This window comes from Babylonia areolata, chromosome 33 (genome assembly GCF_041734735.1).
Source record: "Babylonia areolata isolate BAREFJ2019XMU chromosome 33, ASM4173473v1, whole genome shotgun sequence".
In the NCBI taxonomy this organism is placed as follows: Eukaryota; Metazoa; Mollusca; class Gastropoda; order Neogastropoda; family Buccinidae; genus Babylonia; species Babylonia areolata.
In genome coordinates this window covers 9888621-9901120 of record NC_134908.1, presented here as the reverse complement: position 1 = coordinate 9901120, position 12500 = coordinate 9888621, and the positions used below count along the sequence as shown (strand labels likewise).

General features: G+C 48.2%; 1 protein-coding gene across 1 annotated transcript in view; it reads right to left on the bottom strand.

Moving 5' to 3' along the window:
* The window catches only part of LOC143276902 (uncharacterized), an 18493-nt gene that overhangs the window by 1135 nt on the left and 4858 nt on the right, over nt 1–12500 (bottom strand). Inside the window, exons 2-4 of the mRNA XM_076581565.1 lie at nt 7554–7706; nt 6099–6791; nt 1–1496 (exon numbers count right to left, since the gene is read on the bottom strand). The exon at nt 1–1496 is cut by the window's left edge and continues 1135 nt beyond it. Of these exons, the coding sequence (XP_076437680.1) occupies nt 822–1496; nt 6099–6791; nt 7554–7691 (1506 nt within the window). The 5' untranslated portion in view covers nt 7692–7706 and the 3' untranslated portion in view covers nt 1–821. The remainder of the gene's footprint in view (nt 1497–6098; nt 6792–7553; nt 7707–12500) is intronic.

The following is a 12500-nucleotide window of genomic DNA, read 5'->3' as shown; positions in this document are numbered from 1 at the left end:
GGAGCATGTGAGAAAGACATTATATAGCATGGAGAATGTAGAGGTGGGCTGACTGGTCAGACTGATTCAGAACAACGGAAGCCATGGTGTTGGACAGAGACCGTTGGGAGAGCATGCATGATGCTGATAATTAATGCATGCAACAACTGCTTCGGCTCAGAGTTCAAACTTGACCACAATTGGTGGTCAAATTCCTCAAGGCATCAACCGTCACTGCTTGGGCAGTGAGTTCAGAATGTAAACCTGCACGTGAGTTTTATCTGGCATGAATCCACATTCGGTTGTCAACTGATGCTAATTACTCAAATTTGCAGCGTCTAATTCGGAGAGAAACTTACTGAAACCTAGTTAGGATGCCAAAGAGCACGCAAGCTTGATGGGGGGTATATCCATGTTGCACTTTTGGCAATGTTAGTGAACAGAGCTTGCCTCATGTGGTTATCACTTGGTCATTTGACATTTCTATATTGGATATATTCCTGTGCCTTTGCAGCAATGAAAGCTGCTGCCCTTGTTTTCCGTTTTATATTCAGCGTGTCTGGCCTAGTTTGCATCTGGTTCCACAGCCTAGTCATCAGCTATCATGGTAAGGTGGGGTCTCAGCGAGAAAAAAAAGTGGAAAAAAAATCACCTTGGTATTGAAAGAAAGGATGTCACAGCAACTTGGCGACGTATTCATTTGATCAAAATGCTTAAGAATTTCTCACACAAATCATTTTACATCCAGAGAGTGAGTCTGCACCAAACACCCCAAACACGGACCACCACCAAGCCGATCACAAAGAGCAGCAACAAAAGTCCTCACAACCAAAGCTCCCTACTCACACCCCAGCCAAGCCCAAGTTCCGTACAAACTGGTGGATCGCTTGCTGGTACTTCTCCGGGTCCTTCCCCAGAAGTCGCACATGGTCTGCTCCATGGAACACCTCAGTCTGAACAGGGACTCCCTGGCTTTCCAGCTTCGACACCAACCCGTCCACATGTTCTTTGGGACACAGAGGGTCTGACAGGGAATGCAGGATGAGTTTAGGGCTGGAGTCCAGAGTCACCATGGCCTCCGCATACTGGTTGTAGAAGAGATCGCTGAGAGGGGAGAATAGAGACAGGCAGGCTCTGAGTGGGGCACGGCGGTAAGGGTTACGGACGGAGATGTCGATCCCTCGTCTGGCAAGGTAAGGGGTGAGCACTGGACAGTCCAACACCATGCCCATGATCCGATCCCTCAGGTCTGTCATCCCCGAATCTTCAGAACAATGGCTCTCGGTGTTCCCGACCATGGGGGAGACTGTGGACCTGGCACCGGTCTTTGAGGCGATGGAGGTGAGAAATGCTGGTGTCATTGAGCTGGCCAGGTTGGTGATGCTGTGCTGAAGGTTGGCAGGGATGGAGGAGGTGGCGTAGGCTTGCATCTCCATTAGCATGCTGCCGGTGAACATGTATCCACCGGACATGCAGTGCACGATGAGGGGCTGCTTGGTGAAAGGGCGGGACTCGTCCTGTGACACAACCAGGTACATAAAAGACACTGGTCTTTATTCCCAATCATTTGAGTGTAAGCAAACAAACACACACACATGCACGCATGCACACACATACATTGACGACTCAAAATAATTTACAGATTGATGTTTGTCCTTCAGAGTCGAAGATGACCATGGCTTCAAGAATCAGATGGAAGATTGGTGGCTGTGGGTCAGGAGATGACTGATGAGGCCAATCCGGGCCCTGAAGGCTCACCCACATGTGGGTCACGAGTGAGAGGAAGCTGTCATGGCAGTGGATGCTGCTCGGGCCTTGCACACAGCACGCTTTTGTTGCGCCTGGTTTCAGCTGCACAGGCTCCTGTGGTGATCTTGCTGTGCCAAGCAGAACAGTCCAGAGCATGCATCTCCCACATGTTGATGTCGACGCCCAGGTCTTTGAAGGAATCTTTAAGGCAGTCTTTGTAACGTTTCTTCTGCCCTCCAACTGAGTGCTTGCCCTGACACAGTTTTCTGTACAGCAGCTGCTTAGGCAGTCAACTGTCTGGCATTCTGACCATATGTCCAGCCCACCTGGCTTGGGCTTTCTGCAGGAGGGTGTAGATGCTGCAGAGGCCAGCTCGTTCCAGGACTTCTCTGTCAGGGACTTTATCCTGCCACCTGATGTGGAGGTGTCTGTGGAGACAACTTAAGTGGAAGTGATTGAGCTGTTTGGCATGTCTGCTGTAGACAGTCCAGGTCTTGCAGGCATAAAGGAGGGTGGTAAGGACCACTGCACAGTAGGTCTTCAGCTTGGTGGTAGCGCTGAAGTCTACTCCAGCTGCTCATCAGAAGGTTCGAGCACGGGCCAAACTCAAGCATGGTCTTAGGGGAATCCTGTGTTTGTCTCGACTCAAGGACTGAAGTTTCAGCTTGCATAGAGAGGCTCTGCTTGTAGACTGAAGTTGTCGATGCTGGAATTCTGCCCTTCCTGTACAGACAGTGCTCCTGTTCCGACTTCTCTCTTGGCAAGTGCTGTCAAGGTCAACTTTGTCTCTTCCTGAGGAGCAATCGCAAGTTGTTTGCAGGACAGCTGAGGTTGTGAAGCGTCATTTCCCCACTTATCTCTTTTTCATTCACACTGTCCCATCTGCTAAGGTGGAACCGGTACGTGGTCATGTACCCAAGCACATCGTACTTTGTTCGTGGCTGTCTGTGCCACCCTGGATTTCATCCACTTTTGTACCAGCGTCTGCATCCTCGTGAACTTTTGATCTTTAGGTTAGCCAAGGCCTCCATGACTTACTTGTCGTCGCATTTGATGTCATTCATCAGCTAGAAGTTTTTTAATCAGCCTTTTAATCATTCCCGCAGTGACCACATGGGTTGAGATTTCGAGGGTATACTAACGAGGTCCTCTTGCATCACACTGTTTGAGCATGCTTGAGTCAACTCCTGTGGTCGATGCACAGCATGTTTGACCTTCGTCATTGGCGAGCCTTTGCACTTGCTCTTTTCAGCTTGAGACATTCACCTAGCATGCTTTGATGGAACTGACGGACGAATGCGTGGATTTCGGTGCAATGCCAAACTGCTCCTCACCTTTCACAGCCTTTCTCTGCTGACCATATCAAATGCCTTGGTCAGATTGTACCAAGAGCACATGGTGGGTTTCGAATTGTTGCTGATGACATTTTTCTCTGCTGGAGAAGGTGGTCGAGCAGGACACGGGCCAGAATCTTCCAAGCAATGTACAAGAGGGAGATGCCTTGGTGGTTTGTCCCTCGATCCATACGGACTGGAAGAGTTCAGTCAGCTTTTGCATCATGGCAGGGCCTCCTGCTTTGTATACCTCAGTAGGGATTGCATTGGATACTATTGCTTTGACACAGGAGAGTTGCTTCACTGCCTTCCTGACTTCATCCTCTGTGGAGAGGGTGTCGAGGTCCTCATTGATCTCTACCTGGGGCAGGTGATCAATGGCCTCAATGTGATGTTGGCAGGACAGCTGAAGACGTTATTGAAGTGCTCAGTCCCCCACTCCAGAATCTGCTTCTTCACTGTCAGCAGCTGTGTCCCATCTGCGTTAAGGAGGGGTGATGAGCCGGAGTACTGGGGTCCGTGTACAGCCTTAAGCACATCGTAGAAGTGCTTTGTGTCGTGGCTGTCTGTGTAGCCCTGGAATTCATCCACCTTCTTGCTGAACCAGCTGTCCTGCATCTCGTGAAGTTTCTTCTGCACCTTTCTTTTTGCGTTAGCAAAGGCATCTTCCATGACCTGTGACGCTGGGTCGTTCTGATGCCCTCTGAACAGTTGGCTTTTCTCTTTTTTATCAGTGCCTCTATTTCTTCATCATTCTCATCGAACCACGTTGCTGGTCTGAGATGTCCTAGGGCAGTAGTGTAGACAGCGTCTCTTAAGGCCATCCACTGTTCCTCAATGCTGGTCCCAACTTCCTGTGGTGTGTCTGGCAGTTTGCCTTCAAGGTCGTTGGTGAGCTCTTATGCAACCTTGCTGCTTTTCAGCTTGGAGACATTCAGCCTCTTAGCATGTCTTCTGAATGTGAAGCCAGAACTTGGACACAATGGGGCGGTGGTCGGTCCAGCAATCGCCACCACACATGGCTCTCGTCACTCTGACGTCCAGCCTGTCCCTCTTCCTAGTGATGACGTAGTCTGTAAGATGCCAGTGCCTCGAGTGAATGTGTATCCATGACGTCTACTTATGGGTGGGTAGGCGGAATTGGGTGTTGGTGATGACAAGGTCATGTGTGGCACACGTCTTGAGGAGCAGGAGGCTGCTGCTGTTACACTTGCCTGTGCTGTGTCTTCCAATGATCCCTTCCCAGGTTTGTTAGTCTGTCCCTTCAAATCCCCCAAAACAATGAGCTTTTCTGACTGTGGGACTGCTGAAATGAGGGCGTCGAATTCTTCATAGAACTTGTCTTTAATGTCATCTGGGTTGGTGATGGTGGGAGCATAGGCACTAATCAGTGTTGCACCCTTCTTGTTTGAGAGTGGGAGCTGAAGTATCATCAGGCGGTCACTGATACCCTCTGGAAGCTTGGTGAGTTTGCAGGCGAGGTGAGATTTGATGGCAAACTCCACGCCTGCTTCTCATTGTTCAGCGCTGCTGCGACCACTCCAGAAGAACGTGTATCCAGCTGAGAGCTGCTATGTCCACATTGTAGGGAGCTAGCTCTTTGGCAACCAGTGAAGTTGTCTCTGGTCTATCTGCCTTGATGTTATCCAGTTCTCACATTCCATGTGCCAAGGTTGAGCACCATCACTTCTTTTTCTTTTTTGTTGGTCGACCGCCATGAGGGATCCCCACTAGCAATGGTTAGCTGCCAGGGAAAAGTGAAGCAGGCTATGTTTGAGGCACATTTTCTTGCCCCTTCCTCCATTGAGGTGAGCAGAGCAATCCTAAAGATGGCTGCTCAGACACCCAGGGGAGCTGCTGAACCCAACTGTTGTTTCGGTCAAGTAGAGAGACTGTATGCCCTGGGCCGCCTGTGAGCAGGTTTTTGACTACAGCTTCCAGTGTATTGTCACCTGCTGCTTCACCACTCCCCCATTGCCACAGGACTTGATGTGTTGCGTGGTGAAGTTTGAAGTCATGACTTGCGTTTGACTTGGATTAAAGAGAGGGAGAGTTGCAAAAATCGTCAGCCTCACCCTATCCTCCCGGCCTATCTGGACCCAATGGCAAGACATAGTCGAGACAGCTGGAGATAAGTCAGGATGCAGTGGATGGCTGGCAGTATTTTTCATGTGTCTCACTGCGCCCTTTAAGTGCTCCAAGGTGCATTGCTGAGAATCGCCTTTCTGTCCATTGAACCATTGATGATTTTTTCTGCGCAGTCCGCTGAATCCAGGCTGCACACTCTAGGCAGACAAGCCCTAAATGTTGTGGGTCTGCGGCAGTTTTTGAGGCATGTTCGCAAGCCTCCCTACCTATTGTTTGGGTTGCAGCCATTGGGAGATGTCTCCTCTTCCGCCTGCTCTGCGGTTGAGATGACCTCTTTGTATTTGACCATACATTGAGGCTGGTTAGTGGGCGCCAGGGCGTATTCACACAACAGTGGACCATGCACGCTGTACAATATGTATAGGGAGCCAGCAACCACCTCCCTAAAAAGCCATCTTTAATGATGTGCCAAATCTGGCAGAGACTATCCCTCTCCAGATCGGATTTTCATGTTGGGTTTACTCCACACATGCGGCAGAAAATACTGGGTTACATGGTTAACATTAGCAGAGAAGAACCTCTGACCTGATCTATAGATTACAATTACACTCACAGATAGGCATCAGTATTCTTTTTACATCCCATCTATCTCTCTCCTTCACCATCTCTTCTCTCTGTCTTTCTCTCCATTCCCTTCTCCCTCCATCCCTTCCTCTTACCTCTCTCTCTCTCTCCTTCCTACTCTTTCCTTCACTTTCACCTCCATTCTACACACACTCTCTCTCTCTCTTCCTCTACTCTTTCCTTCTTACCCATCCCTACACTATCCCCCCCCCCCCCGACCCGTAACGACACCTCTCTCTCACTTCCCCTCTCCCTCCATCCTACACATCCATTCTCCCCCCCCCTCCCAACCCCCCCCCCCCCTCCCCCTTCGCTTTCTCTTACCTGTAAAACCTGCATGACCTGTCTGGTGACCATGCGAATCAAGGGCGGCACAGAGCACACAGACACAGTCATCCCCTCTGACAGGCACAGGACGTCCAGACCCAGCTTCTGGTACACTCTGCAGTACTTCTCCCGCAGTTTTGCTGTCGAGCCCCGAAAAGGAAACAGCAACACCAGCGGCTGTCCGGAAGCGGCGGCGACGTCAACGAGGCCGGAAGCGGAAGTGACGTCAGCAAGTCTGGAAGCGGGGGCGACGTCAGCAAGGCCAGAAGCAGAGGTGATGTCAGCATGGCCTGATTCTGCACGGTAGAGCTCGAACTTCCGCGTGCGTTTGTCAGAGGGAACCAGCTTTTTTTGTGCCTCGTCAAGAGAAGACTTGGTTCTTCGGGTGTTTCCGTTGGAAGTTGGGAGGTTCTCTTGTGTGTTTTTGATGTTCGTAGCTTGATAATCCTTTTGTATGCTTGTAGGAGGACAGTCAGGCTGAGATGTGTGTTCTTTAGTTACTGTTTCTTTTCTTGTGTTCAGACGCGATGTGGAAGCGTTCCTTTGTGGGTTCCTTCCAGAGGTCAGATCAGGCTTTATGAGGTCTTCAATGGAATGTGGGCGAAGTCTGTGTGTGGCAGCAGAACTCAGAATGTAGATTTGATGAAACATGTGTTTGGGGTTGGACCAGAAGCTGGAAAATGGTTGAATCTGGGAAACACATGCATGCACGCATGCAATGAATGTCATGTGATCGGACAGATGCGCACGTGCACACACACGCGCGCGTGCACCAACACACATATACACACACACATGCTCACTCTCAAGCTCACGCGCGCACGCACACTGCACACACACAAGCAAGTGGAAGTACACACACACACACACAAACAAACAGCAGTAGTAGCAGCAGCAACAACAGCAGCAGTAGTTGTAGTAGTAGCAGCAGTGGCAATATCATTATTATAAGTAGCAGCAGTAGTAGCTTTAGTGGTAGTAGGAGAAGCAGCAGCAGTAGCAGTTGTTTCAGTAGCAGCAAAAACATTTGCAGCAGTATCAGCAGCAGTAGCAGAAGCAGAAGCTGTTCCACAACCCTGTGCTAAATATTGCGCTTATTCATTCCCTTGATCGTCCATTGGTTCTCTCATTCAAAACTCAGTTCTGTGAAGCAAAGGTTTCTTTGGTATTAACAGCAGTAATAGTAGCAACCCCGAGCAACAACAGCAGCCGCAGTTGTAGTAGTAGCAGCAGCTGTAATATCTTTATAAACAGCAGTAGCAGTAGCTTAAGTAGTAGTAGGAGAAGCAGAGCAGCGGCAACAGAAAACATCTGCAGTAGTTGTAGTTGCAGTGGTATCAGCAGCAGTAGCAGAACCATGCAAAAAAAACAATGTACTTGTTCATTCACTCGTTCGTACTTTAGATCTCTCGTTCAAAACTCTGATCTCAGATCCAGTGAAGGGAAACTTACCTTGGACATCAAAGAACATGGCACTCTCCCAGAGGCGGTGACAGTTTGTCTCATGGAGCCCACTTCAACTGCCGGATATGACGTCATGGGAATGGCGATGCGCATTACTCGTTGAGCGGCTCTCTTTAGTGCAGCCATCTTTCACTTTGTTTACTGGGAAGAAGAAAGAAAATGACTCAATATAAAAGTGACAATACACAAAAGGGTTTGATTTTTTTCGATTTCAAAACAACATCAACAAAACAAAATAAACAAAAAACAATAACGTTGTTATCTCTTGTCTCTTGTATAATTTTGGATGTCAGTTGTGAGTATTTTAAAACATCGTGTGTGTGTGTGTGTGTGTGTGTGTGTGTGTGTGTGTGTGTACCTTCTCATTGAATTTTACATTGGTTACTTCGAAGTCAGTGCGGAAATGAGAAGCAAATATTATATTGCTAAGCACCTCGACCAATGTCCACATTTTGTGCCATCATTCACCTGTGGGCATACAGCGAAATGCTGATTAGATTAAGTAAGTAATTCATTTCATTTGTCCGTTTTGATTTCGTTTCAAGGACACATTGCTGCACGAAAGCACGTGTTCGCGTGTCGAGAGCCTTTACTGTTCATACAGGATGCGCAGTTCTTAACAACGGATACCATACAAGAAAGTTCATTGCACACTGAAGCCCGTGGTTCTGGAAATCTCTTCCACAAAATATCAGGCACTGTTCTACTGTTGTTTTCTTTCGGACCTCTCCATAAAACTAATCTGTTAAACCTTTTAAACCATAGACCTTTTGGTGTTTGTGTGTGTCAGCGTGTGTGCATGCATGCGTGTGTATGCATTGTGTTTGCCTGCGTCACCACGCGTGAACACCAATAACAGAATATAATTTTTTTTAAATCTGTAAAATCCATGACAGATTAAAAAAAAAAACAAAAAAACCTTACCAGCCGCCGTGGCGAAGTGGTTAGCGTCGCGGACTGACGGCTGGGAGGACGCGGGTTCGAATCCCAGCGGAGGTGGGTTTTTCGGCCCGTGGCCGGCTCCTACCCAGAGTTGAGTGTGCTGTGGGCTTAAATGGGGAGACTGGGACCACACAGTCGAGTGTCATCCACTTCAAGGATGCGTCTTTGGGTGTGTTGCTCTAATTACTTGACCAACACTGCAAGTGTCTGTATCTCTCGGGCCTGGTTAACGCCGGGATATCATTATGACAGGAAGCGTAGAGTACAGCCTTGTCACGCAGTCCCAAACCAAAATGGACCTCCATAGCAACATCGTCATCATCATCGTCATCCTCCTCCTCCTTCATCGTCATCAATATAAACAAAATAGTCTCAAAGTCTGTGGCCTTTCATGCCCTGCTCTCATGGTGACCTCAGTTTCGATACCCCTCCACTTCTGTGCTTGGGGTGAGTCCTGTCAATGACGTCAGTATCGGCGGATTCGTCGGGGGCTGTTGTTTGAGGGACGTGGTGGCGGTCTCCACTCTGGGAGGGACGCTCACTCAGTCTGGCTCCGCGACTAAGCCATTATTGTCGTTAGTAGGGGGCTTAGTAGGTGGTGTCCTAAGTACGTAAAATCAGAACAGGCACCACTGAACACCACCGAAGTGACTCAGCAGCAGTGCAGGGTCTCCTCTGGTGTGTGGCCTCCAGGCGACCTAACATCGATGGTTCCCTGTGGACTGCCGACGCTGGAACTGCGACGGACGAACCCGGGTGTGGCCGTGTATGGGGGAATCTAAATGAGCGGCGTGGGAGTAATGCCACTGAAACGGTGCAGATGATGGGGCAGCAAAAAAAACAAAAACAAAAAAAAAAAAAAAAAAAACCTTAAACACATCACACCCGACATAAAGCACAACTTCATTCGCTAATCTGTAGAACAATGCAGAAACAAAAACGAACAAACAAGCAAAAGAGATAAAGACCTTGCACACCACCTTGGTTTCAGCCGTGTGATGTAAAATGCCTTTGACCCCGGAACGAACTGTTCCTGACATCGCAATGCAAATACGTGTTCAGCCACTCCCTCCCCCCCCCCCCCCCCCCCCCCGCCCCCCTGCTTGGCTGAAGAATGTTCCCTCGGCTCGTTCAACGACACTTTTCTATCCATTATTCATTGAATGCATTTGCGAAATCAATAGAAACCGTCTGAAGTTTCCCCCCTGTGGTGGTGTTGTTTCTTTGGTTGCTGTTTTGATGTTGATAGGGGGTATTCCAACCGTTTGTTTTGTTTTGTTTGTGTTTGTGTGTGTGTGTGTGTGAGAGAGAGAGAGAGAGGAGGAGAAGAAGAAGAAGAAGGATAAGAAGAAGTGTGTGCGTGTATGTTCGTGAAATGTGTGTGTGTGTGTGTGTGTGTGTTTGTGAGTGTGTGTGTGTGCACGCGCGCGCGTGCGTGCGTGCGTGCATGCAAGGGTAAACGTAGGGCAAAGCTTCAGAGGTTTTGCACAGCAGGTTTTTTGTGGCCGTCATTAAGATAAACATAATACTCTACTTCTCTCTCTCTCTCTCTCTTTGTCTCTGTCTCTGTCTCTCTCTCACACACACAACCACAGAAGCAGAGTGTTAGAGAGGGTGAGTGATAAATACAATCTAGAAGAGAAAGACAGATAGACAGATAAAGAGACAGAGACAGAGAGAAACTGACACTGGCATTGGCACTGACACTGACATTGACGCAAATGTTAATGCCATTGGCGAAGATACCCTTTTGGCAGGGAGTTACAGTTCACACACACACACACACACACACACACACACACACACACACACACATACAGAGAGAGAGAGAGAGAGAGAGGGGGGGGGGCTGATTTAGGAGCAACAGTACGTATCAGCATCAGTAGCTCAAGGAGGCGTCACTGCGTTCGGACAAATCAACAACAACAACAGGAACAACAACAAACAAACAAACAACAAGAAAAACAAACAAAGAACAACAAAACGACAACGCAAAACAACAACAAACAAAAAAACAACAACAACACGAAACGTTAGTACACGTTCACACACATACGCAGACACACACACACAAAGTACACCGCCAAACAAATTTCCTCTCGAGGTTCACGCAGATCAGAGAAGATAGGGCATTATTCCATCATGCTTTTCCGCAGAGTACATGATACCTGCCAGTTTGTGATTGTTGGTGCTGTGTCGGGCTACCAGCGCGCAGTGTGTGTGTGTGTGTGTGTGTGTGTGTGTGTGTGTGTGTGTGCGTGCGTGTGTGTGTGTTTCGACGTGTAATCTGCTTTAAGGTATTGTTAGGCTTAATACAGATTACTGCATGATACGGTACTATTTCCAATTACAGAAATCGGTTCCATGGTATGAAACACAGAAGAAATGATACACGATAATAAGTTAATCAATATAAGTACATACAAGGCATAAAAATGCTCCAATGGTCCCTTTGAGTAAAGCAAAACCGCACATGCAATAAACTCAGTCATGTACAAATGCTGTGATCAAAGCAGACATAAAACACTCAAATGTTAACTTGGAGTAAACAACACTACTATACGACGAGGAGTCATTAGGAGAGAAAAGAGGGGGTGGGGGAGTGGGGGGCAGGGGGAATGGGGGTGGGGGGAGGCGGAACGAGAGAGAGAGAGTGAGAGAGAGAGAACTGTGTGCTGTGCATGGAGGGTGGGGGTTGGGCATAACCTATCTATCTACCTATCTATCAATCTGCTATCTACAATCTATCTATTTACAATACATACGTGATATATTGATTGATTTTATATGGATACTTAGCGCCTATCCTCGGTCGGAGACCAAGCTCTAAGGGCTTTAAGAACACGCAGTCATTTACACAACAGACTGCCTACCTGGGTAGAGCCGACTGACGGCTGCCACTGGGCGCTCATCATTCGTTTCCTGTCTTTCAATCGGATTTCAGGCACACACACATAATTACACATTCAGACAAACATGTAACATTAACATTTTACGTGTATGGCCGGGTATTTTTTTAAAAAATTGTTTTGTTTATTTACCCTGTCCTGTAGGCAGCCATACTCCGTTTTCGGGGGTGTGCGTGCTGGGTATGTTCTTGTTTCCATAACCCACCGAACGCTGACATGTATTACAGGATATTTAACGTGCGTATTCGATGTTCTGCGTGCGTATACACACGAAGGGGGTTCAGGCACAGGCAGGTCTGCACATACGTTGACCTGGGAGATCGGGAATATCTCCACCCTTTACCCACCAGGCGCCGTTACCGAGATTCGAACCCGGGACCTTCAGTCCAACACTTTAACCATTCGGCTATTGAGCCCGTCCATATGTGCTATAATAACACTCAAATACCGCACGCAGCTGAAACACAAAAGTGATTAGGATATATATATATATTCTGTGCCCTCAAAGGGATGTTCTCTCTTGTCCGAGTCCATCATTCAACCCTCCTCTCAACCTCCACCCCCCGGCCCCTCCCCCCCCCTTCCTCCACGCCTTTTCCTGTACTCGATCTAAACCTACATTATTCCTGTTTAGTACAGGAACATATGACAGCATTCGCACTAATTACAATGGATCAATATAGGTGTGTGCAGTGTTGGTGTTAAGTGGGGCAGCCGACTGTTTTGACTGCAGCCTCGTTTAACTCACTCAGTACGGCCAGTCCTCTCTTCTCCTCTACACAGACCCCTCGGATATCCAGTGGGTGTCTGAATGACCCAACCTTTAGCTTCCGTCGTCAGAATTGTATTTTTTGTCAACATTCACCTCTTCAGTATAACAGCGTTCCGCTTGCAATATTTTGATGATGGTAATTGGGATGAAACGCTGTTAACGTCGTCTCTTTCGCCGTTCGTATGGAGAGAGTTAATTGATGCTTTTCAGAGGCATGCTTCTTTCTTCCTCCCGTGTAGATTCAGTGTCTTGCAATACTGTAAAGCAGTCACTGAGTAGGGATATATTGCTCCCCCTCTGTCCTATTGACTC